The sequence below is a fragment of the Megalops cyprinoides genome, chromosome 15, assembly GCF_013368585.1.
Source record: "Megalops cyprinoides isolate fMegCyp1 chromosome 15, fMegCyp1.pri, whole genome shotgun sequence".
Lineage (NCBI taxonomy): Eukaryota > Metazoa > Chordata > Actinopteri > Elopiformes > Megalopidae > Megalops > Megalops cyprinoides.
In genome coordinates, this window is record NC_050597.1 from 17,042,702 (window position 1) to 17,067,582 (window position 24,881).

The following is a 24,881-nucleotide window of genomic DNA, read 5'->3' on the forward strand; positions in this document are numbered from 1 at the left end:
TTATTACTGCATTAGCATGATGGTGATCATATTGCACAATGGTAATCAGACTACGTTCAACTGCTTTTACACATGTACAGTTTTTGCAAACGCTGTATGTATTGCACTATTGAGGGTTTTTTTTTTTTTACCTTTACCTTACCATTACAGGTGTTTAGAAAATTGTTGTATTAAGGGTAGTGTACATACAATGGCTTGCTGCTTTTGCATGTTATCTAATTATACAGCTGGATATTTACAGTGGCAATTTCAGCTGAATGAATTCCTGAAGGGTACAACAGCAGTGCTTGATCTGGGAAGCTGCACAGGCAGCCTTTGGGTTACAAGCCCTGTTCCTTGCTACTGTCTGTGCTTTAACCTCAAGTGAAAAGAACAGAAGTGCAACAAAGGTGAATGTTTAAAATGGTAGCGTTGGAGCAAAGAAATGAATGCTGAATCTCGGTTTGAAGCAGAATAAGGATGTCAGAGTGCGGCCATCTTACTTGCACCTCTGTCATCATGCCCACAGCAATCCCCGAGGCCCAGATTCAATCTAACCACAAATCTCCTTCCAGGGCATAGTTGGAACACCATCTTCACATGTAAGTCTCAGCATGATTCAGGGCTTTGTGGATTAAGCCTGTCGTGGCACAATGGCTTCCAGACAGACTATGTGTGGTGACATGAAAGATGAGGAATGGTCAGTGACTACCTAAGGACAACCTTCAATTTATGATAAATTATTCATTTAAACTCCCCAGTCATCACCCAACAATGTTTTTGAGAAAACGGTTAGAAAATGGTTAGATCACCATATAAAAATGTCAAACTGCAGTAATTAATTAATGAAGAACATGTTTTCACCCGACGCACATAAACAGCAATCAGAGGGATACTGTAGGAAAGATGCCTTTTGGAATTACTGTAACAATGGCATTTGACACATGGGCAAAGAAATTCTATGGGTTCGTAACATAATACACAAAACATATGAATAAAACATTCAATGAGTGCTTTATGAATGGGATCTGCTTTAGCAGTCTTGATGTTCACTGACCCCTTGGTGAACCCTTCTGAGTTTGGTCTTAAAGTAGTCAGATTACAAAAACACTGTTACAACAAATCACAACCACAGTCCCATAGAACTGTGAATACATACCCATAAGCAAAATAAAAAAGTCATAAAATAATTTTACAAAATTTAATACATGTATAGCTCCTTACAATTTCCAATAAAGTAATTATTCTATAATGACAATTATGCTTACAGCTACAGTGATTATGTTCTAAAGGTTGTCTTAAAAGAATCATACAGCCTGTACAGTGATTCCGTGATGTTGATAGGCCCAGTAACAGACTGAATTGTCCCCATAAAACAAAATACCATTTTTAAATGGAGTGTAAAATGTATTCATACTTCTTTCTGTTAAGTATACAGAAAATCCCTTAACACAAGACTCGGAGAACAGATTAAAAGTGGTATAAGGGCTTAAAGCCTTCTAGTGAAGCAAAGTTTGCTAACTTCAAAGCTTTGAAGCATGCAACTTGGAGATATAGTTAGTACTTGGGGGAGCAATGTTTCCAGCAAATAGAAAGTGGGTACTCCATGGACACTTTCATAATATTTTAAAAAAGCTTCATTCCAAACATAATGTAATAGCTAAAAGATTCAACTCTTGTTGCATGTTTACAAAATAATATGCTCAAATAATCAGGCTTTAAAAGGCATAGTTTTCTGCTTTTGGTCACATCCTAAAACTTCAGAATACTTGGATGAAAATCTCTGCCAAACACAATAAATCACTTAAATATTTCTGTCAATAAACACTATTCATGAAACAAAACCCCAAATCACCCATTAAAATAATACATTTAAGTTTAAAATAAGATTCATAAAATATTATTCAAATATTCATATACATTTCACTTATATTTACATTTATTTCTTAGCAGATGCAAAAGTGTCTTGCATAGGGATAGGTAAGTAACCCTATAGCCACTAACTCAGCTTAGTACCATCCTTGAATTATAGTGGCAGTATGGGACACATTGCCACAACACGGATGAGTGCTGAACACACCATTAAACTACTACCTCCAACTGCCAGATAAATATGGCCACAACCTTATGCCAAAACTTTTACCACTGGACTTTTGACTTCAATTCTTATACCTCCATGAGGTTTTCCCACCATTTTTTAGTAAAGGGATTAAGCCAAAAGTGACATAAAAATGAAGCACAACAATTTTGTCTGGCATTTTCAATCAATTCCATTGTCTCCATGTTGAGATTATGCGGTTTACTCGATTTTCACAGAGACTGGTTTCATCAGCTGGGAGATGATTTCAGTAATGAGCTGTTCATTTTGGGGCCTAAGTACGTCTGCTCACAGAGAGGGAAGGTGTGTTTGCCAGCTTGGCCTGACCCAGACAAATAGTCCCAATTGAGAAGACCAGAAAGGACAGGATCTGGGACTCTCGGCATCCCACAAATAATACTGGGTTTAGTCACCACTCACTTGAAATTGAAACTATGAACGTATTAACCATGTTGCTGACTTCATCTTTGTATGAGATGTCGAGGATGTCATTAAACTGTTGTTTAATGTTTAACCCTCTCTGTGTGGATGGCCGCTAACATTCCACTAATGCATTTTCATTGAATAGTTACCCTTGATGGTTTGTTTTAAGTTTATGAGAAGTCTTTTGTGTAACCTTCTTTCATTTTGACTTTTGGCAAAAGGCCAAGTTAAAACTCAGTTTCTGTCCTGGGGTAACAGGCTACAGGCATTGATCTGGCTGTAGGATTCAATAGCCTGTGGTGTGTCAGTACAACTATGTTTATGTTGTTGAGTAGCTAGCTGGCCAGCTAGTAGATGTGCTTTAACACAACATTAGCTCACTCACTAATTAATATATTACAACAGTCACAAATTATAAGGTAGCTACAGACGGGTGACACATTCCAGCTTTTGGGGCCAGGATAGACGGAGGAGACTCTTCAGCATATGGAAATGTAGTGTAGGGCATTTATGGATTTCCCTAATCATATTCTTCCACGTTTGAAGCACTATACTTGTGTATGGCTAACATAATTTTCTAATTAAATTCTGATTCTTGTTATATTTTGTTCTGAAACAGAATCCTTCCTCTAAATACCACTTTAACACAGTAGCTGGCCATTAAACATTGGTTAATTTCATGGCACATGATGAATTTACCACTGTGTAGGGTTTTCTAGACTAGAAGTTGCATGGAACAGCTTTCCTTTATCTACTCAACTTCAGTGGTAAATAAAAGAAACACTCCTTAAAGGTAAATGGCAAGAATTTACAAAGCCTTAACTTGCAAAATAATGTGTGCATACAGAACGTAAAATTGGTTTTATTCACAAAAAAAAAAAAAAAAACCTAGAAGGAAAGATGGTCAAACATGTCAAAAATGATTTTTATTTTGCTTAACTACAACAAAATTGATTCAATTAGCAAACATGCTATTTTTGATTCCTGACAGCTTCTGGGGTACGAATTTTGCTACTAGGTTACACATTCATCTTGCACACTGCTGTGCCACTCAAGACTCTGCAGGCAAATAGATTGCAATTAGCCTGGTGTAATGGCCCATAAATCAAAACATAGAGGCTGTTGGGAGAACCTGCGGGACTCAAGTCTAGATGGCATCAGACAACATCAGCAAGCAGAAGGGACAGTTTCAAGCAGCATCCACATATCCCTAATACAATGATTATTAAAAGTGGCAGATATGTGAAAAATGAAGGCCTTTGTAGGTTGCTTTATAGCATAAAACATTAATTAACTATTAGACGTCTCTTTGATCACAATCATTTAAATTTAAGAATGAGTTAGGTGATATTTTTTTTTTTTTTCCAGAAATTCAGTGTGAAATTTTTAGTAGTAGTAGTTGCAGGTTGATCTGGATAAGAGGGTCTGCTAAATGACAAATGACCATAGTAGTAGAAATAGTAGTTTTTTTATGTACATACACCATAATTATTTGGCATGTTGTCTCTCAAAGTTTCTGAAGTTATTTAACAACAGTAATTATCCTGCCTATTGTATTGCATAACTGAGAATACTATGGCAGAGAGGCGGCAGTTGTTATTATTATTACTATTATGTAAGCAAGCATCACTGAAATACAAAAAGTGATGAAGCTATGGCAGGCGAGATATTATGAGGCAAGTGTCTGTAATAACAGCATGCATGCATATTTAGGTGAGCTAAGGGACAGATAGTCATGTATTATACTGCATGCTGAGACATATTTAAAGAAAAAGTCAAACCCATAAAAAATGATGGTTTGACAGCTCTATTACAGCTGGAAGGGAAGGGGAAAGCTTTATTTCTGAGAGATGGCCTTTTTCAGAGCCATTATAATGAGAAATCCACAGATGACGCCTGTTTAAAGGGGATATTAAGATCACTCAGAATGCTTGCAGACAACTCCAACAACAAGTATGACAAAGGGAATGATTCATCGAACTAGGATAATGTGTTTAGCTCACAGCAAGCATCTCAAGCTCATGCTTTGTATACTTCTAAAATAACTTCTGGAACATCAGCTGCTCCACATTTCCAATGTATTAAATGTGCCACATAAATACATTTTTGATAATGAAATGAAAGGTCATGTAAACAGCTATCACTACAAAATAAGACTGGCACTGGTTTTTGATTATGGAATAACTTGTCCTAACATCTAAACAATCTAGCATGTGATGACAATGATGAGTCAGAATGAGAGTCTGGGACAGCGAGGAACAACCTACTCTTTCTGATAAGTGCCATGGCCTCTAATGTGGCTTTACTGACCATAAATGAGCCATAGCCTTGATTCAATGTTTCATGTAAAATATGGCACAGTGTTCCTTTTTCTACACTACTTCATACTTGTACAACTGTGAAAAAAGGGCCATTAACACCATTTCCAACAGCAAACTTATTTTCTCAGGTCTCCCATACAATCGCCATTTACCTTCAGACATTATGTCGGTGATAATTACATGTGACATGGCTGTTTGCACATTAGAAGGAATGTCACTTTTTTATGATGTCTATCATAACCATGCCATCAGTTTTGAGCCGATCAATAGTAAAAGGATTTAAATGCATTTTTCCAGGAAAAAAAAAACACAACACGAAATATAACCAGATGAATCTACATTTATGAAAAATGTACCATAAGAAAGGAAACCCCTAGGCCTTATCACAGGACGGTGAAGAATTCTTTGATGGAAACCCTATGAGGTAGAAGGGTTATGCTGACTGACATGGCCTGTTTTCTAAGATGATGGTTAGCATCAAAACTACACTGATATTCTGACTGGGAGGTAAAAAAATGTTTCACCTTTCAGTGACAGTTCTTAATTCTCTGTACTTACACATCCAGGGAGGATTAACAGTGGCCAAAGTGAAAAACATATGCCAAACCCACTTAACACAGAGACATAAAATCAAAGCCTTTGAAAAGGTCAGATAGTACATTTTCCTTGTGCTGATGCCAAAATGGTGTGATAACCAGTCTTTTTAGTTGTCATTTGGGAATTACAATTGATTGAACTGATTGAATGAAGGAAAAAAAAAAGAATCATCATGATACAATGTAAAGAGTAAAATCTGTTCCACGATTCAAAGTCAACTATCTTCTTTAATCAGTGTTTATGTTTACTACACATTTACCAGCTAAATAAATATTTTTCATAACTTCATCAGGATAAATGGTTGATTCATGAATTTTACATCATACTACCATACATACTATCATGCTACGGTGGCCATTATACATCTTATTGTTATAATATTCACACCTGATGCAAGTGACACATCCCATTGATGATCAAACAGCACTGTAACAATGAAATGTGCTAAAACTGAGTTTCACAACTTCCACAATAGAAACATGTCCTCTGACTGTGAAAGAAATGAACTCATCTCATGAAAATGATGTACTGCTGTGATCTGGGACCCAAGCAATCATATTGCATATTGGTAATAAATGTTTTGTCCATGTGTGTAATGATTATTTAATTTATTGAATGGTGGTTAGCTGAATTATTTAGAAATAAACTGAAATTCATAATACTGAAGAGGTACAGTGTGGATCAACCTGGACAAGATAACAGGATATGACATGAAAAATTCACAAAATGAACCCTTTTAATGGCATTACCTGCATATATGTCTGAAACTTGAGGGACTCACCCAGGTAAAGCCATTACATGGTCTTGGCTGTTTAATGGCATTTCATGAGGATCATTAATATTAGCAGTACATCCTTGGTTTTCTCCCAGGGTGTATGTTTGTAATTTCATTGTTTAACCTCTTTAATAAACAAACTCAATTTCGCACAGAAGAAAAATACAGAATAGATCAAATCATCACCTGTGCATACCATCAGAATATAAATCCTTACTGATATCAATAATGGCAAAGCTTAAAAAAATCCATCCCTATCAACAGCTCTAAACAAGAACTGCTTTGTTAATGTTCTCTTTTGCTCCTTCTTATGTTATTTCTTCAGCTAAACATGGTGCTGTTGTCATTTGCTACGAAACCATTGTGCTTGCTTCCTGCTCTGTTAACAGCACGTGTCTCCAATCTCTCTTGTCTTATCTCTGAAATGTCAGACTTTCTCTCCATGCTCCCCAGAGGTGGAGTGAACATATTGATCTCATTTTTATAGAGCAAATAAAGGACACAGTTGGCAAATGCAGCTGGCAAAGTTGGTAATTGGTTGTGTTTGGCAATTTGGTGACATTTTGCCAACTGCAACTGACAACAATGCCAGCTTTGCATTTTTCTTCCTGTTGTTGCTAGGTTTTTGCTTAGTGTGGGATGGTGATGGGTCGTGGTCAACAAATGCAGGGTGTGGTTGCAAATATTTGGAGCATAATGGTATTTTGGCACAACACAGTAGGCATTTTTGAGTTCGGGTTTACTCCACCTGAGACCTGATGGAAAAACCAATGCATTGTTTAACCTGACAATATGACAAGGGATATGTGATCAATAATGATGATACTACAACAGACATGGAAATGCTATCTGCTAATGAACATCCACATTTAATTTAAGGTTCATTTTCGTAATAATTTCAAAACTACTGGTTGTTGCTATTAAGCAATCTAAAGTAAAAGCACACAGTCCCCACACATTATGAAACATAAGAAAAATACAGAGATCAAGGTACCTGTTTTGCATGCCTTATAAAATTGTCAATTTAAATCTGACTGACTGTATGAAACACACATTCATATGTATGCTATCTGGATGCGCTCATCACTCTTTCGTCTACCCCACTGCAATCTGCCCAATACACAGTGACAATGGTCTGTCGGTTGATACAGACTTAGCTTTTATATGGTGCTGTCATCCTCTTCCTATTATATTGTTACTACCTCTGTCATCCATTTTTGATGGAATGCCATATCCTATTGTGCTGGGGCTAATACACTCTTAAAAGTAATGGGGCAAGGTCTTGATTGGCTAGCATACCATCATGACACCCTCACACCTCCAACAATGATCTCCCGCCCACTCATCATTTTGGCTACCTTCTATGCTAGAATTGTTGCGCTGGCAAAAAACCTTTTGCTATCTCCAAAACACACTTGGCCATAAAAAAAATATTTTTTAGAAATAACTGCATGACTTACAATTGCATTTTAAAATATTTGTTATGTTCAGGGAAATCAATGCAAAATGAAATTAGATATTTTTCCTGAGGAAATAACTATTTTAAGAGTTGTCAAAAAAAAAAAAAAAAAAAAAAAACTTTTGTTATTATAATCATGTCCATTTTAAATTGTTGGGTGGATGCTTTTCTTTTTCACATCAATTAAAGTAAATGAAATGTCAATATTGTAGGCATATTTGTATGATCTGATGAGCCTGTCTGCACAGTGTTTGTAATTGTGCCTTTCCTTCAACAGCAATTGTGTGTAATTGACTAGAAGTAAACAGACATTTACCAAAATAAAATGCTACCTCTCTACTGCAATCCTAAGGACAAACCTCTATGATTTCCACTAACATGCCTTGGCGATATGATTGTGAAAAGTTACCTGTTAAGTTTTGACCAGCGTGATGAGGGTAGACCAGGAAGGAGGACCATGCAAGAAAGCGTAGAAACTATTTCATGGATTACATGTTTCAATGCATTTTACTTTAAAATACATCAGTGCAGTAATATTCTGTTGCCCACAGACAGATTAATTACCCCCAAATGGTAAGATTGTCAGCCTTAAACACAGACTGAATATCAAAATGTTTAATTGTCAACATCATCTGCAACATCATCATTCCAAAAACACTTCAGCATCTCAGGAAATATAGTGATATTAAACATGGCTATGTATTGAGTGCAGATACATTCTGTATGTATCTGTTTACATTACCTTCACATTGGAACTTTACACTCAAATATATTAAGACTGAATGCAGCTAACTGTTGTTCCCGTGGGAAGAAATCTAGAGTAATCCACTAGGGAGGTTGATAGAAGCTCTGTACAAACAAGAGTTTTTTGTTTTGTTTTGTTTGTTTTAAATGCCAAAGAATAAAAACAGGTCCTGTCAAACATACTGTTGACATGGCATTTACATGGATTTTATGCACTGTTACCATCCCTTAAAATGCTATTTTTGTTCATAATAAGGTTGCATACTGTAGCACTGACACAAACCATTGCTTGCTGATTGCTGCAGTACATGGTGTTCTTTACTTGCAGTTATACTATGCGCATGTTATGTAAAAGCACATTTTATAAGAAAGAGCTACATAGGTCTGTCATTGTCTGAGATACAACATGTCTCTCTCAGTCTCCATTCTGCAAAAACCAGAATGGCGGAGCAATTTCGGTTGCACCACGATCACTTAAGACGCAACTTAACTAGTAGTGCGTAAAGTGATCCTTAATCAAAATATTGTCGCATTTAATAACGTTTCTATCATCTCAAGCCAATAAACGGCACCATACAATGCAAACAGGCTTTTTCAACATTTGCTGTGCACAGTAGCCTGCATGTATCATTGTGCTGATTCAATTGTTCCAGCCTTCCAAGTCAGAGAGAAAAAGGCCTACGTCTGTCAAGTTTGTCATAATTATCATAGACATTTTTTTTTTACTAACTATATAAATCCTTTGTTGCCACTCTGTAAATGAAAAAAATGTGCTGTAGCTGACCTATATACTTCTCATGCAGTAATGACTAAACTACAAATAACGGCTAAAAAAACTGAATTATAATTATAATTACAAAGGCATGATGTTTCACTTGATGTGTAGCAAAAGTGGGGATTCAACAATGTTTAAAGTACACAATAAAATTCATGAATGCATTTGCTTTTATTAAAAATTAAAACAGAAAAAAGTAAGCTTGCAAAACTTCAAATAAGACAAAACCCTTCAGTCTTACCTTCATAGATTGCTTTAAATCCTTGGGCACTTACTGCAAAATCAGTGGTGAACCATAATGCCAGAATTGAACCTGTGCTCACGATAGGTGATGGCAACATGAAGCCAGATAATCTGGGGAAAAAAATAAATATACATTAAAAGAGATATTAGGAAAATGATCTGGAGCAGAGATGGACAAACATCGTAATAGACAATGTGCAGCTACAGGGGCTGTGGTTGAGAGCATGGTTGAGCAATCAAATTGTATTCGTAACAGCACATTTCACTAAGTGCTGAAAATAGATTGCAGAAAATAGAATATTTTCCAGAATAAAAAAAGAAAAGTCAGAAATGATACAGAAGTTATACAATTCATGGCAGCTACCTGTAGGGAGTTGTAGCAACTAACTAGCTTTCGAGAGTGGCTGTGAAATGTGACTTCTTGCCAGTTAGCTAGCTTGAACACTAGACAACAGGAATGTGATTAACAGGAATGTGGAGTTTTATTTTATTTAATGTGTGTACCACCATTCTAATGATAAGTATCTGTGGCATCAGTGGAAAAACCCATGAAAAAAAAATCCAACAGATTATATTTGTGTAAAATTGTATTTGTGTAAAATTTATGTAAAATTGATTACATAGATACCGTCTCTGCAAAAACTGAATATTCAAAATAAATTTGGCTATGAAGCAAATGTCTGCCAAATTCACTGTTAATTAGTGAATGGCATTATTTACTTGCCTTGGTTGTGTGACTGAAAATAATTAAGTGTCACAAACTGAATACCTGTGTGATCTAATTGGTTTATTCATATTCATTGTCACTGCAGACCTTGATACCTTCTGACAGACAAATGTGAGCTTATTGCAGTTCTTTATTACCAATTCTATCAATTCTCTTCTCAATTATTTAGTCCTTAGAAGTCATCTGTTCTCCCACATTTTTGCCATTTCATGATCAATCTTATTACACTACGCTACTTCTAGGTAAGAATGAATGTCAAAGCTTAAGCCCATTTTCACTGTAACATTTACACTGCAACCCTTTTTAATATGACCCAAGATTCATACAACAACCTGAATGGTAGGTTTTGAAACACTTTTTTTCCTGAAACTGTTCCTTGAATTTGCCTTGCTAGTCACTTTCTACACAGCACATAAAGGTAGAATTGTCTAGTATGCAAGGTTAAAACTTACTCTTTTCTCATTATAGCTAAAGCTTAAGTCGTTGTGTCACTTGACATCTTATTAGGACACAGCATGAAAGCGCTTCACAAAATTGGTTGTTCTTGGCTTTATATCTGACTTTTGTGTGTTTCACTAACTTCTTTCAGTAAAAAATGTGGAGAGAGTCATCTTATTATTCATATTTGCTTTCTTTTTTGTAGGACATTTGTGTTATTTCAATTTGACACTGGGTTAAGAAAAGTAAACACCAATGGTTAGTGTAGCCACACAAAAACCCTTCATACAGCATCTCTCAAAGGAATTCACACCCACAAACATGACTCTGCTTTTCAGTCTGTTGCTAAGATTCCCCTTAGTGTCTTGCCTTTATTGTAAAATGCCTGACATGAGTGTTCACAATCATTTATTTTGCATGTGCTCTCTGTCTTATGATGTTCTCTTATTCATACATTTGTTGTACTTGCTTGTTCATGTTTGTCACATTTCAAAGTTCAGCGGGTATGAATCATTCACTCTGTGTTACTAAAAAAGCATGTGCTGGCTCAGTCATTTGTCCCCTCTGTTGCCTTGGTGGATAACATGACTCGCTTTAAGACGAGAATGCATTCTAGTCTTTATATCAGTAGTGGTGAATTCATCTAAGACATACATATCTCCACTTGGTAGAAATAAGATTCTCTTTGTTTAAAAAAGGGGGGTGGTACCCTTTTACACTTGAATTTCAGATCTGAATATAATTTGCATTACCATTTCACTGATTGTTTGCTGAGTTTTGGGACCAATTAATGCACAAAAAGACTGACTTGCCAGTGTTGCCAGTTTTATCTTTCTTCAGCCAAACTGACTGAATTCGCACTGGTTTCACACTAGTGGGACTGACAATCCAGCTGACTCTTTTGGCTTTTGTCCAAAAATAGTGTCAAATTAACAAAAACATTCATTTAGAGTTACAATACCAAGATGGACACGCTCCTGAGTAGAAATAATCATATTTTTGTTTACTCAGTTACTGGCTTGTATCAGAAGCCAGTTGTCATTTTTTTTGCCTTTTCCAAAGTGAAGGAATGTTTGTTTTTATTATTGCCAGGTAATGTCTTGGTTTTGGCTTCCCTGGATGACAAAAGATGCCTTGTTGGTTTGGGATTTTGAAAATGAGCTGTCAACCCTGCAACTTGGCCATGTCCCCCAGGAAGACCCCATTCTAATTGATAGTGTAGGCCATGGTAGAACTGCCTCCAGGCAAGTAAAAATACAATTATTGGTACTAAAGACTGAATAAAGGATCTTGATTGGATTCCAGTCTACATTAAACCAGCAATGAGCTTTTTTGCTGGCACTCATTCAATAGCCTTTCAGGTTTATCAGCAACTGCGGTATTGTGTACTCATGTTCAAAGTATCAGGACCACGAGAAACATTAAAGTAGGAATAACCTTCAATTACACATGGCAGTTAGAGCTAGCTCCTGGTATAATAGAAGTAGCTTGATTGTTTAAAACTTTCACACCTCCGATCTCCCTCTGTTTTACACTTACTGCCTGTTTTTGCATCACTGTCATTCCTTTATTCTGCATTGAGTGAGGGATTAGTTGGGCCTTTGTTAGAATGGAAAATCCCTTTTCGTATTCATGCACCTTTTTGCATTCATACCCCTATCTAGTACCACTAAAATTTGTTATCTTTTCAATCCAAAATGAGAACATCTTGTTTAAAAGCCTACGAAAAACAAACTGATCTAAGAATCAGTTCTTCACCTGTACTCACTCCTTCACGTCTATTAACCTGCCTCTTTGGTCATTCCTTAAGTCATAGTATTCATGTACACACACACACACACTCACACACACACACACACACCCTTGTGTCTCTGTCCCTTTTCTCATTTTCACACTTTTGGGGGCTTAAATCAGTGTATTAAAGTGTACATTTCCACAGCGACCACCCTGCTCCGATGGAAGAAATTGAATCTCTGCTGTGGTTCCAACGAGAGGCATGAATGGATGGTAAGGTAGTTTTTTCCCCCAGTCAACAGCCAGATAACATTGCAGATATGTCATACAGACTGTCAACCACTGCTACAGAAATGGGTACTTTTTTCTGTACTGTTTTTCTTACCTGGACTTTAATTCCTGTAACTTTCAGCACCTGTGCCTGATTAGCAATTAAGATAAAGGTGGCAAGTACTGCAGCCTAAAGGGGTGAGGCTGTCAAATGCAATTTAGGTCTCATGATAACAGTTGATGCACTTTGGGAGAAAGCTGTAAGTAACTATTCAATGAATAGATCATTCAATCAAACAGAAAAAAAACAGAAACATGGCAATGACTACAGGTAAACAGAAAAAAAGAGACCTATTCCTCACTGTCTGACAGTCCTCACAACCTCTTGGTGAATCACTCATCTAAGGCTCCCACTAAACAGCACTAGAACTCATATGTTAAACCCACCCATGAATAAATGCAGCTCTTAATCACAAATGGAAATTCCCGTTTAGTGGTTTAGCAAATGACAGATCAAAAAAGGAAAATCTCATTACAATTACCAAAACTGGCTCACCATGTTGTGGTGGCAGACTCTTAATTAGATTGTATTTTTTTCATCATTCTGAAAGTCCTTGAATAAATGCAGCACCACCGAGGGAAGCAGATCAGGAAATGCACTATAATTAACCACATCAATACCGAACAATGATAAAAGAATAGGGCAAACTGGGTAAATTGGACACATGTCAGGGATTAATTATTAACTTCCCCCGTTTTTTGTTTGTTTCCTTTTTGTTTTTTTCTGTAAACATGTGGTTAACTTCTTTGCTCTGATAGAAACACAAAATGGGATAAATTAGCTAACAATCTAATAACAAAGTTTATGGTTGCTGCCTAATTGATATTGTAATTTCACTAAAAGAGATGAAGCAGAGCTGGCATATCTGTATATGTATTTGGTACAGACAATTTTATTGCGCATAATTAAGCATTATTTTGTATCAGCATCATGATTCTATTTTGAAGCTAGTTCTGTAGTACAGAAACTTCAGTGCTTCAGGTTCAGGAGTGGACACACAGAGTGAGCCAAATTTACATAGATAGCACAGTGCTAAGTATGGACACTATTGCCATTTGTGTCTGTGGGAATGTATAGGTTCATGTAATGAAAAACAGGCAATTCCTCAATGAGTATAAAGCCTGTCGAACCCCTAAACAGCAAAACAGGTAATGCTTAAGGCTAACACACAAACTATGATTTCGGCACAAATTTATCTCCTGTAATTTCTCCATTTTGTCCAGTTTTCCACAATTCTTGCTGAAATCTGCCAAGTGTTTATAAGTATTTCATAATATTTGGCTACTTACTGCAAAAAGTAAATATAATGCACACAATTTTTTCTCACTGTTAAGCTTGCCAAATATAATCTGCATAATGAAGCCTGTATTATTATATTTTATCTTTACATTGTAATTGAGTCATGTAGTTAATATTTGTGAGAATGTCAAAAAATAAAATAAAAAAAAAATTAAGAGCATTGACATTATTCCAGAGATATGTCAATGGATATATCTCATTCTTTAATTTGTACAGTCTTTATAGTTAAATTAATTAACAAAGCCCACAATCAACAGTTAACAAGTGATATCCTATTATTGATAAACATTAGCATATCATTGAAACATAACTCCTTGTTGTGCTTATATAATATAATCACTTAAATTGTATGGTTCCAGTGGACTCCAGTGATGAGTTTAAGCCAGTTATTAGAGAACGTCAAACAGAGGAGTCATAGAACAATGCTGCCACTGAGGGCTTTACTTTAATGTGAAGTGCTTCAGACTTTGGACAGCATGTGGCCTGGTTCCACAACTCCCAAAGGTAAGACTAATGCCAGTCTATTGCTGTGTCAACAAAAGTTCCCTCTGCCCTTTATTGGTTTATTTTACTGTTCATTTGAGTCTTCATGTCATGGAGGTTATTTCATACTGATTGAAGGCTGATCCACACTCTAGGGCAATGCCTGGGAGATTCGCCTCGTTTGTTGCTTGAGGAATGACTTTGCCCTTTGTTTTAATATAACCACGATTTACATGTATATGGCAATCCACAAGTTAAGCCTGATTCAGTTGTTTGAAAATTCTGCCTGTTAGAGTGATATGTAGCTTCTTGGTATGGTATGACTAGCACTAGGGTGCCAGATGCTACATGGAAAAGCCTACTACTTAAAGCAGTATCACCCATTTCAGCTTCTAAATCATAAAATGTTTAACTCAGTCACCAGAATAAATATAATGCAGCTAATGTGTAAAGAGTTGTTAGAGGACTTATTTAAAAGCAGCGGCAATGTTTAGATCAGGAAGGTTCAAGACTGTTTAAGATTATTGGCTCCAATTTCAATATATCTGACTACTCTATAAACTAGATGGAATCCACAATTTACCACTGTGGGGATGGCTGGAATGTTGCATTTCAAAATCTCCCTGTCATCCTCACCATATGTGCCATCAGATGCCTTGGTGTGAATACCTCCACCAACCTGTCAGAGTTGTTTTGTCAATTTCAAACCCCCTTGGAAGCAATGAAAAATCACATAAAACCATTGGATGAATTTACTCTTTCCATCACTGAACACATTGCAAAAATCAAAATGTCAATACTTCTCAAATCTCCCATGCCCTGTTCTCAATAATCTCAGCCCAACCCTGACTGGTTCAACATATTGGACACCTTAGCAATAAAATTCTACTGGAGAAACAAACCTAGAATAAAGCTTACAACTCTACAAAAAGATACTTATCATGGAGACCAAGATGCCCAAACTCCATCCACTATTAAATTCATACCAGTAGCAGACCAACTGCAGTGCCAAACCAAATTGATTCAACAAACCACCATGACCCATGGGTAACAAGCAGAATGTGATGAAATGTCAGTCATTGGCTTATGATTCATCAGTAAGGCTGTAAATCACCATAACTGCTTCAAAAAGCTGATCACTACAACTCTTACAGTTTAGTGGAAAATCAATAGAATCACAAATTTCACTATTATACCTAGTATTTCACTACCTAGTATATGCACATATAATGAAAAAAGTATCACAGAGCTGTAACATCTTTAAGAATAACACACTCCTCAACTATGTAGTATAGCACTGAGAAAAAAAAACAACAAAACAAAGCAAACACATCACTTATAATATCTTCAACTAAAAATACTGTCAAAGAAAAAAATCTAATTAATAACACCCTTCAACCACCCCCACTCATGGAAAACATTCATAAAATAGTAAATCATAATAAAAAAAAAAACTTCAAAATGCTACAAACTTTTATCCACATCTGACTCAGCCATCTCCCTTCCAATAAAAAAAAATGGTACACAAGAACCACTTTGAAAATGACTAACACTACTCTACTAACACGCAACTAATTTTGTATAATATCAACCACAGAGCACATATCACATAGCACAAGATTCACAAAATGGGACTCATTGACTCAGACACATGCACACACTGCACCCTCTACTCAGATACATACCTCCATGCTATCTGGCTTTGACCACCATCTCACAACTCTTGCAGGAAGCTACCACTGAAATATTCCTTCTTTTGGGGTGCAGCAACCCTCCATTCCCATCTCTGTGGTTCTGTCTAAATCTTTCCACAACTGATCCTTTAAAGAAAGGACAGCACCCCCACACTCATCACCCTGACCATCACCAAGGTAATAATCCTTCTAAACTGGAAAAGCAGAGACCAACTCTCCATCTCACAACGGTTATATCTACTAACAGAACACATATCTTGGAAAAAAATACAATATCTCAGAAATAAATAAATAAATACTGAAATTTGGTCACTATTCCTCAAATCCCTATACATTGCTGGTGAGATAATGCCAAATATTCCACAGACACAAATGCACATGCATACACACATCTTTGACACGACTAGCACATTAGTTCCACATACACATAGTACATTCGTATACTTGTAAAGACACCTCCTACATACATAGAACAAAAAACCCCATTGTGTCCTTCAATTATAGTTATTTTTTCCTATCCTTTTGTAAACCCAAACCAGACTGGAAAAAGATTACAAGAATTACTGAAATTTAATCAAAAATCAAAGCAACTATTCCCTGTCAGCCATATATTTAACTTTAAGACTGATCACTTTCCAGTCTTACTTTAATAATCAATCATTTGAAAATGTGTAAAAATCACACAAAAATCATGACGCATATTAAAACAAGAGGGAAGCAGCTGCATGAAAAGACAACATTACAAAAAGAATCTCCTCAACCAGTCAATAATGACACAATGACAGTTTATCACTTTAATAATATCTACAATAAGCTCTCATATGGAAAGGGTTTTGAACTCCATTACGGTGGTTACATCCATTACACTCTAATTAAGCACTGTTAATTGAAGTTAACTAAACCACCCCTGGGCATGTAGCATATGTAAATTCAATTTACTGAAATTATTCAAATACAATTAAAAATGCTAATTTTACGTGGAGGTCTTACCTCAAAAATAACTGCTTTTGACTGAAACTGTGTAAGTACTGTGGTACCTATCTTTCTTCATGTACATATCCTCCACATGCATTTTTAAATACAGGACCTACCATTAAGGCAATAATCTAGTTTGTAATGTAGAAAGAGCATATGTATTGTGGGAAATAAAGCTAAAGATGATGCACTGTGACGGTTTCAAATTCTCACAGCAGTGCTGCATCTTTCCTTTAGCCAAATAATGCAATGCAGTCATCATAATGGGAGTGCTGGTGCTGCATTGGAGTATCTGAATAAATCTATAATGAATCAAAATCTCCCTAATTTAGATAATATCTTCTGAATTAATTCATATCATCATAAATCTTCAAGACACTTTTCCTTTTCCAAACATTATGAACCTGACACAGCCCGTTGTCATCAGCAACAACTATCTTGTTGGAGTACCCCCAAGTGTTGCATTTCTTTATAAATGCCTTTGAGCCAGATCCTGACACTTCTTACACTTACAATTGTGTAAGTAAATGCTGCTCTTGAGTGCTAAGACGTTTTATGAATATGCCCCCTGTTGTTATGGTCAAATCCGTCAAAGACTGTAATTTCCCTGCAAACATTTTGTTCACTGCGATCCATTTGGCTTATTTTCTAGTTCTGAACAATTCTGCTACAACTCCAGTTCCAGTTTATCTGGTGTTCCTTCCAGTCTCCATGTTGATCTTTTTTTGTTATATGAAGATATATCCAACATTTTAAAAAATCCGTCTTAAAATGACTGGCCTTGCAAGATACAAAATATGCAATTTCATTGCTATTTGAAGAATTCTTATTCTTCAGTGTGAGCTGCTTATTTATTTGACTTTTCATGGAAAATGTGGTCAATGTTGATATATTGTGACCTCTGCAAGTTTCCTCTTTGATAGACTAGCCCTTCAGTAAAACCTACTACTGGGTGGTACAGTAAAGCTGAGGAACCAGGTGACTGTTGATCTTGTTTGTTTCAAATTAAGATGCTTTAAGTGTTGCATTTGCAATGAGATTAGGTTATGTCTAGGTTTGACATCAGTATTGAAATAAAAAAATGAACACAAAATTAGAATTATAAGCAAAATCCGTCATAAAATTTTATACATTTCTGCAAGTTTTGATATATTAATCTGCACTGCTGTTCTTCATTGGTAATTAATTTATTACACTGTAATTCTGTACTTTATGGGTTTCCATAATGTCATTTATTTATATACCATGATAACAATTCATATTACTTTTCAGGTCTTTCCATTTTTGCAATAATTGGAGAGTTAATATTGATGTTTATCTTACTGCCTTCTACTACATACAGGTCATCATTTCTCTCTCATGTTTTGGTTGCCATGATCAGCAAATCATTCTCACTGGTGGCTACACTTGGCTCACTGTATTTTCCTTATTCTACTTTTACTTTGCCTGAATGCTATCATTTATGCCATTGTTTTTTGTAGCACATAAAGATTGAGGGCTGACTGAAATCACACTGACCAAGTCATCTTTCAGGTATGCTTTCTGTTTTTCTAAATTATTAAACACACTTTCTATACATTTTAAATGCAATCAATGAAGACACCGTGCCAAGCTTTGTGCAAGATGTCACATGGCATTACTGCAGAAGCAGAAATGTAACATGCATTGTGCACAAAACAACACTGTGCCCAAAATTACAACCACACCCTATTTTTTTTTTTTTTTTTTACTGCTATGCATCACCCTCTACAGTTGTGTAAAACACAAGCACTATTGGGATGAAAAGTGCAATCTTAATGGTGATGTCATTTTTATTGACTCCAATTACATTAAATGACAAATAAACAAAACCTTTTGTATAGCATCAAAAACAGCAAAAAATCCTCAAGAGACATTAATCACACAGGACAAAGGACAGAGTAAAGAAAGAGCAGCAGTCAAGGGAAAGGAAAGACTACACATGCAACTAAAAATAGGATTGAAAGCTAATTTATAAATACGAATTTTATAAGGTTTGAAAAGTTCAGACAAAAGAGAAGCGCATGCTACAAGCCTGATAGCGTGAAAACGAAAACAGAAAAGAAGGCAGGATCAGCAAAGGAACATCTTAGTTACACTGATTGTAAGCAATCTAGAATCAGCAGATCTGAGGGAGTGTGAGGGTGAAAGAGTGTAGGACCTCTGGGATGTAGAAAGGAATTGAGCCTTCTGAGTGAGGGGGAAGATTTGTATTCCATTCTATATTTAGTTAGAAGTCAGTATAACTTGTGGAGAGGGGTTATGTGCTGGTATGGAGTCAGTACATGTTCAGCTCTGCTGCAGAGATTCTCTCTCATTCTGCACACATTGAAGCTTGGTAAGGACTTTGGCTGGGGCTCGATTCAGAAGTGCCTTGCAAAATTCCAGCCTCGAGGTGATAAAAGCATGAATAAGCATCTCTGCTGCCTCACTCATTCTGGATATTTTAAGAAGATGTAAAAATTATGCATTTGTCACATTTGATGTGTGCTAGCTAATGAAGATGGGCCACTTAAAGTCATTAGGGGTGCACCGACTGAAATTTTCAGGACCCATAGTAATATCTGGTTTTGAGCCATGCATATCTGATTGATGCGGGGAGGGGACCAAAAAAAAAAAAAAAAACACTGTGCCCCCTTTATGAAAGTGGGTCCATTGCATTCTTCTTGTAATAAATATCAAATTTATAAATATATTTATCATACTTTCCTATGGTGATAACCTCAGAACAAAAAAAAAAAAAAAATTGACATTCAAAAGATTCTCAGGTCTGACTGTAACAGACGGAGTAAGGCACGTCAGTTCCAATGACTTTCGACTTTCGAAGTATTACAGATGGAAGCAAGCTGTGTGGTTGTGACACATTTTCAACAATTGAAAACCCCTGGAATAAGTGCAGCATTTAAATTTCCAAAGTCTAGAAGCATGTAGCACTATTTACATATTTCACCAGAAACAAGTAATTGTGGAGCAACCGTCAGAAAGTTAGCCCATTTTACATGTATGTGTTGTTCTCGCCAGTGATGGTTTCAGTGACTGTAGTAAAGCCAAATGCATTTGCTTTGTCATTATATAATCACAAATGAAAATTTAGTTGAATTTTGGAGAATATAAAACTGTGTTTGAATCTGGGTACTCACTTATTACCTCCCTGTCTCTAGATACATTATAGAATTGGCTCTGACAAAAGCCAGTTGAAGAAGAACATTAAGCTGAAATTAGGTCACCCTCCACTCTATCCTAAAGGATAGTATGATAATTTAGGATGCAAAGGAGTTAGGATAATGCATATTATATAAGGGTCCTAACATCAGTTATGACAGTAGCTGGAATAAGTACTTTGGATAACTTTTCCTGTGATGGAAAATGTTCTAAACTATCCCCTATCTGGCTAGGGTTTGCAGTCAGGATTTTTCCTTAATAAGGCCCACGTTCATTAATGTATAGGCAAGCCTAATATGAGCGATATAATGGTAATCAAACAAACAGCAAAAGAATAATGCTGACCAAACTCATTTCACTTCAAAGATGCATTTCATGGGATCCCATTTATTCATTTTTTTTTGTGATTCTCTCAGCATTTAATAGTGAGAAAAATGTGCTTAGCTGACTCCAATGTTCTGACTCCAATGTTCAATGGATATTCTATGTCTGAGCAATGTAAATTTCAACTGAAATGATCCTGACTGTATGTGAGCCATTGAACCCCTGAACATGTACAGCAAATACCTTTTGTGATTTGAAATCTGCATAAATCAGCTTTATGGTTAACCTGATAGTATCATCAGAGGCATTCCTAAGCTCTGAATACCTTTAATCAAGCTCACCACTGAAACATAGCTAGGAGTGAATAGATATATTTGGGGATATTTTACTGTCCAGAAAGTTCATTCGGTGATAAGCTGACTGCTGTAGACTATAACAGGGGTTAAATGTATTCAACATGACAGTGGAAAATGAAATAATCTATGATAGAAAAATGGCTGATTATACAGTGTGAAAAAATCCACTATTTTCTGTCATTTCTTTTGCCCTTTGATTGTTGTGATCTAATTACACAGCTGTGCAGCAATTTGCCTGTTTTGTGTACCGAGTTTTTTCTTCAGTCCTTTTTTTTCCAGAGTGCAAACAGAATTGGCAGAAACTGGGGGAGCAGGTATGCCATCCACCAAATAACAGACTGATGGAACATACCAAAACTCTATAAAGCACCGAGAGACCCATAGAAATAACTGAAATGGCCCTGTGGTGAGAGTTGTTACAAACACAGACCCTCCAAAAAGAAAAAAAAAACAGTCTGCTACTATATAGCAAGATGCTGTTTCACTCAAGGCTCAAAAACACAGCCTTAATAACATGACATACTGTTTTAGAGAATAACTCTGGCATATTGGCCATGATCATATAAACACCCATCCCAGCTGCAGCATAGGTTGTGAACTCTAACTGAATAATAATTCAGAGTATATACATTTAAGTATATTCATATTTTATGTTTTATGTGTGGTTTATTAAGATAGAAATTTCTCTAACCTCTTGGTATTCCTTATTGACCAAAGCCTTTTTAAAGTTACAAAATACATGACTCTGAATGATGTAGTATTGCATAGTTGGTAATTAGTTGGCCTTCAGGGAGACCTTCAGGGTTGAGCATGACCTGCAGTCACAGTTTTGTCATCATGTGTATTCACACTGACAATGTACAAATTCATTAATAGTACTCTTACCTGTGTGAATTAGTGGAGTGATTGATAACAGCAGCAGCAATTCAGACCAGACATAGACGGGAGAGAAGAAACATGGTGTCAGTTAAGTTAAAGCCTTTTTTTGTTTTGCTTTAATATTGTTAAAACTTGCGCTTGTGTTCATCCACCAACAACTTTACACTATCGCTGAACAGTATATCTACCCTTCATGTGTTATTTTCCCACTGTTTCCTCTGAGTAGCTCACATTACATTTCTCACAATTAGGAATGCATTTCCAGTCTTTCAAAATTGGTTCAGCGTTTTCTGATTTTAAACACTATGGCTATGTTTGATCACTTCAGGACAATACATTTGTAAAAATACTGTATAACAAAATTTGATTGATTTGTTGAGGTATACATTCTGGTGAACCTTTAGCACATTGTAGAGCAGTTTTTATTTAGTGCAGTGGTTATTTATGTTGTTACATTTACTTTTCATAAAGTAAATTAGCTGAAAGAAAGAAAATCTAATTTAAATGACCAATCTGAATGATTGTGCATTAGGAAATCACTTTGCTTAACGGAAACATGATTCAACCCAGACACAGGTCTTCTTCGGGAAACGACTGGAGTATAAGGAAACTGCAAAAGGCATCACAAAGACTGCATTTAAACTGATCCATCATTGTACTGGAACTCATAAAATATCAGTGGTAAAAATTCCCAATTTCTTGTTACCCTCAGATTCCAAATTTTATAGATGACCCCACCAAGGACATTGAGGAAACATGTTTCAATCAAGATCTGTAGGGATTTTTGGCATCCATTCTTAAATTTTTGATCTAAGGCATAATATTAAAAATGTGCTACATTATGTCAAGGGATTTTTCAGATTTTTTTTTTCATGAAGTTCTCCCTGCAGATCTGTTCATCATATCCTTGCAGTGACAAAATACAAAGAGTGTTTATGCATGGACAAAATTATTTATTGCTTAAAACTAAAATGTTTTCAGATATCAAGGTCAAATACTCATTTTGGCCATTTTTTCAAAGTATATTTAAGAGGATGATGGACGTTTGAAACATACTTAAATGAAACTGTGACCAAAATACTACTCACATGAATTCTAAGGCTTAAATGGTTTATCTCTACTAATTCAATTGTATATAACATTTTCATATCCATTACATTTAACAAATTGTTTTTGTTTTTGAATTTTGATTTCCAACACCTTTTTTGTCCTCTAGTAAAATAGAGTTTGTCAAGAACAAAAGACTTCTGATACACGGCAAGTCCACAATGAGCATCTGTACATTCAGCTGTCAGATCTATTAAAGGCATAACTTGCAAGGGTAACAGTTTACCTCACATACAGTTAGTGTCAACATTTACAGCTAGAAATGTTTGTTCCTGCACAGCCAAGGTGGTGTAGATGTCAATTTCATATTCTATGCATCTGGCCCTAGAAAATAAAATGGGATAAAAATGGTATTTTACAAACTTAGAATATAACACTAAACAATGACCACTTACACAGAGCCTCATACTGCAGTTTTTTTTTTTTATTTGCTTACTTATGTAAGCACTCAACTCCCCCTTCATTTCATTTGACCTCTACCTTCACTGTAATATACCTAAAGGAGTCTAATTCAAAGAACAAAGGTTCATAAGGAATAAAGGCTGGCAGCTCTGAAATTGCCTTTGTGTTAAGACATAGGCATTTGCTGGTATGAGTGTCATATGCATAATTGCACTGGTGAACACCAGTCGTCAGATTAGGGTATCTGACCTCTAAGAGTGTACTTTCCAAGTTTTCGGTATAAGGCAAGAATTTTCTTCAACCGTGCTATCAGCTTAGTTTAGAGGGATCTGCTCTTCATGGCTTAGTGGACATATCTGCATGAACAGTCAACAGGACTTCAGAAATCCTTAAGTCAAATACTTTTCAGATTAGATGAGGCTCTCATCAACAAATACATAACTTTATTTACATTCTGAAATTGTGCTTAATCAGGAGCAACACTTTATGGGAGAAAAACAGATTTTTGTCTGAAATATGTATTTATTAATTTTATACATTCATTGGCATGACCATTCAAATTACTGTCACTTTCCTTAGGGAGAAAGACCAGAGCTACCATCAGGTAATCTACAGTTTTGTATTTGATCATTCAGATTTATATTTGTGTGCTATAATTTTTTTAACTTAACAAGGTTTCTGTGAAATGTCCCAATATTATATTATAAGGTGCATGATTCAAAAGTAAAAACACACACAAAGTACAAAATTATTTTCAATAACCAAACTGATGCTCTGTCATTTCTTTTTGATTTTCAGTTATAGCCCAATAAAAACACAATAGGCTATATTCTTCACAAAAGGCAGGGTGTATTCCCTCTCTTTGTGTAACCTCAGAGCCCCCCCTCTGGTCACTACCATTTCAGCAGAAGGCAATAAATAAATCATTGCTTAATGATCAAGATGACATGTTACTGAATGAGGAGAGTGATAAATGATCTTAACATATCAGTGTTCTATAGTGGCCCATTAAAGGCCAGTCAGACAAAGGTTCTGATCCTGGCTAGACTACAGACCAAGTGTTGTAATCTCCTCTACAGGTGACTCTAGACATGGAAGGACAATTTGAACACAACAAGATGGCTGGGTTTGTTAGTATTTTTAGAGCAAAATTATGACACTATAGCACCATACCATACAAGCAATATTCTGAACTGCATATTTCTCAAGATGAATATCTCTGTATAGACCCCATCTATATACATGTCATTTTTTTTAATAAATGCTGATCTGAGCCATTTTGGGGTATGTGCAGATGTAAAGGAACTCTGTTACCCCAGCAAGATAATATGAGAAGTGTTAAAGTGATGAGCAAAACAGGTTCAGCTGGGTAGAATGCTAGAAATTAGCTCATCTGATAACATTACATGTAGCTAGCACAGACCTACCCGAGAGACAAAAGTCATAAAGCACCCGAGGCTCATTTCATAAAGTTATCTGCAGCCAAATTTGAGTCTTAGATCACAAGCTCTGGTCAAAATTAGTTTCAGGAAAGGTAC

General features: G+C 36.0%; 1 protein-coding gene across 1 annotated transcript in view; it reads right to left on the reverse strand.

Annotated features, from left to right (window-relative positions):
• LOC118789703 (CUB and sushi domain-containing protein 1-like) overlaps nt 1–24,881 on the reverse strand; it is a 482,818-nt gene that overhangs the window by 282,104 nt on the left and 175,833 nt on the right. The window contains exon 3 of the mRNA XM_036546243.1: nt 9,413–9,525. Within this exon, the coding sequence (XP_036402136.1) occupies nt 9,413–9,525 (113 nt within the window). The remainder of the gene's footprint in view (nt 1–9,412; nt 9,526–24,881) is intronic.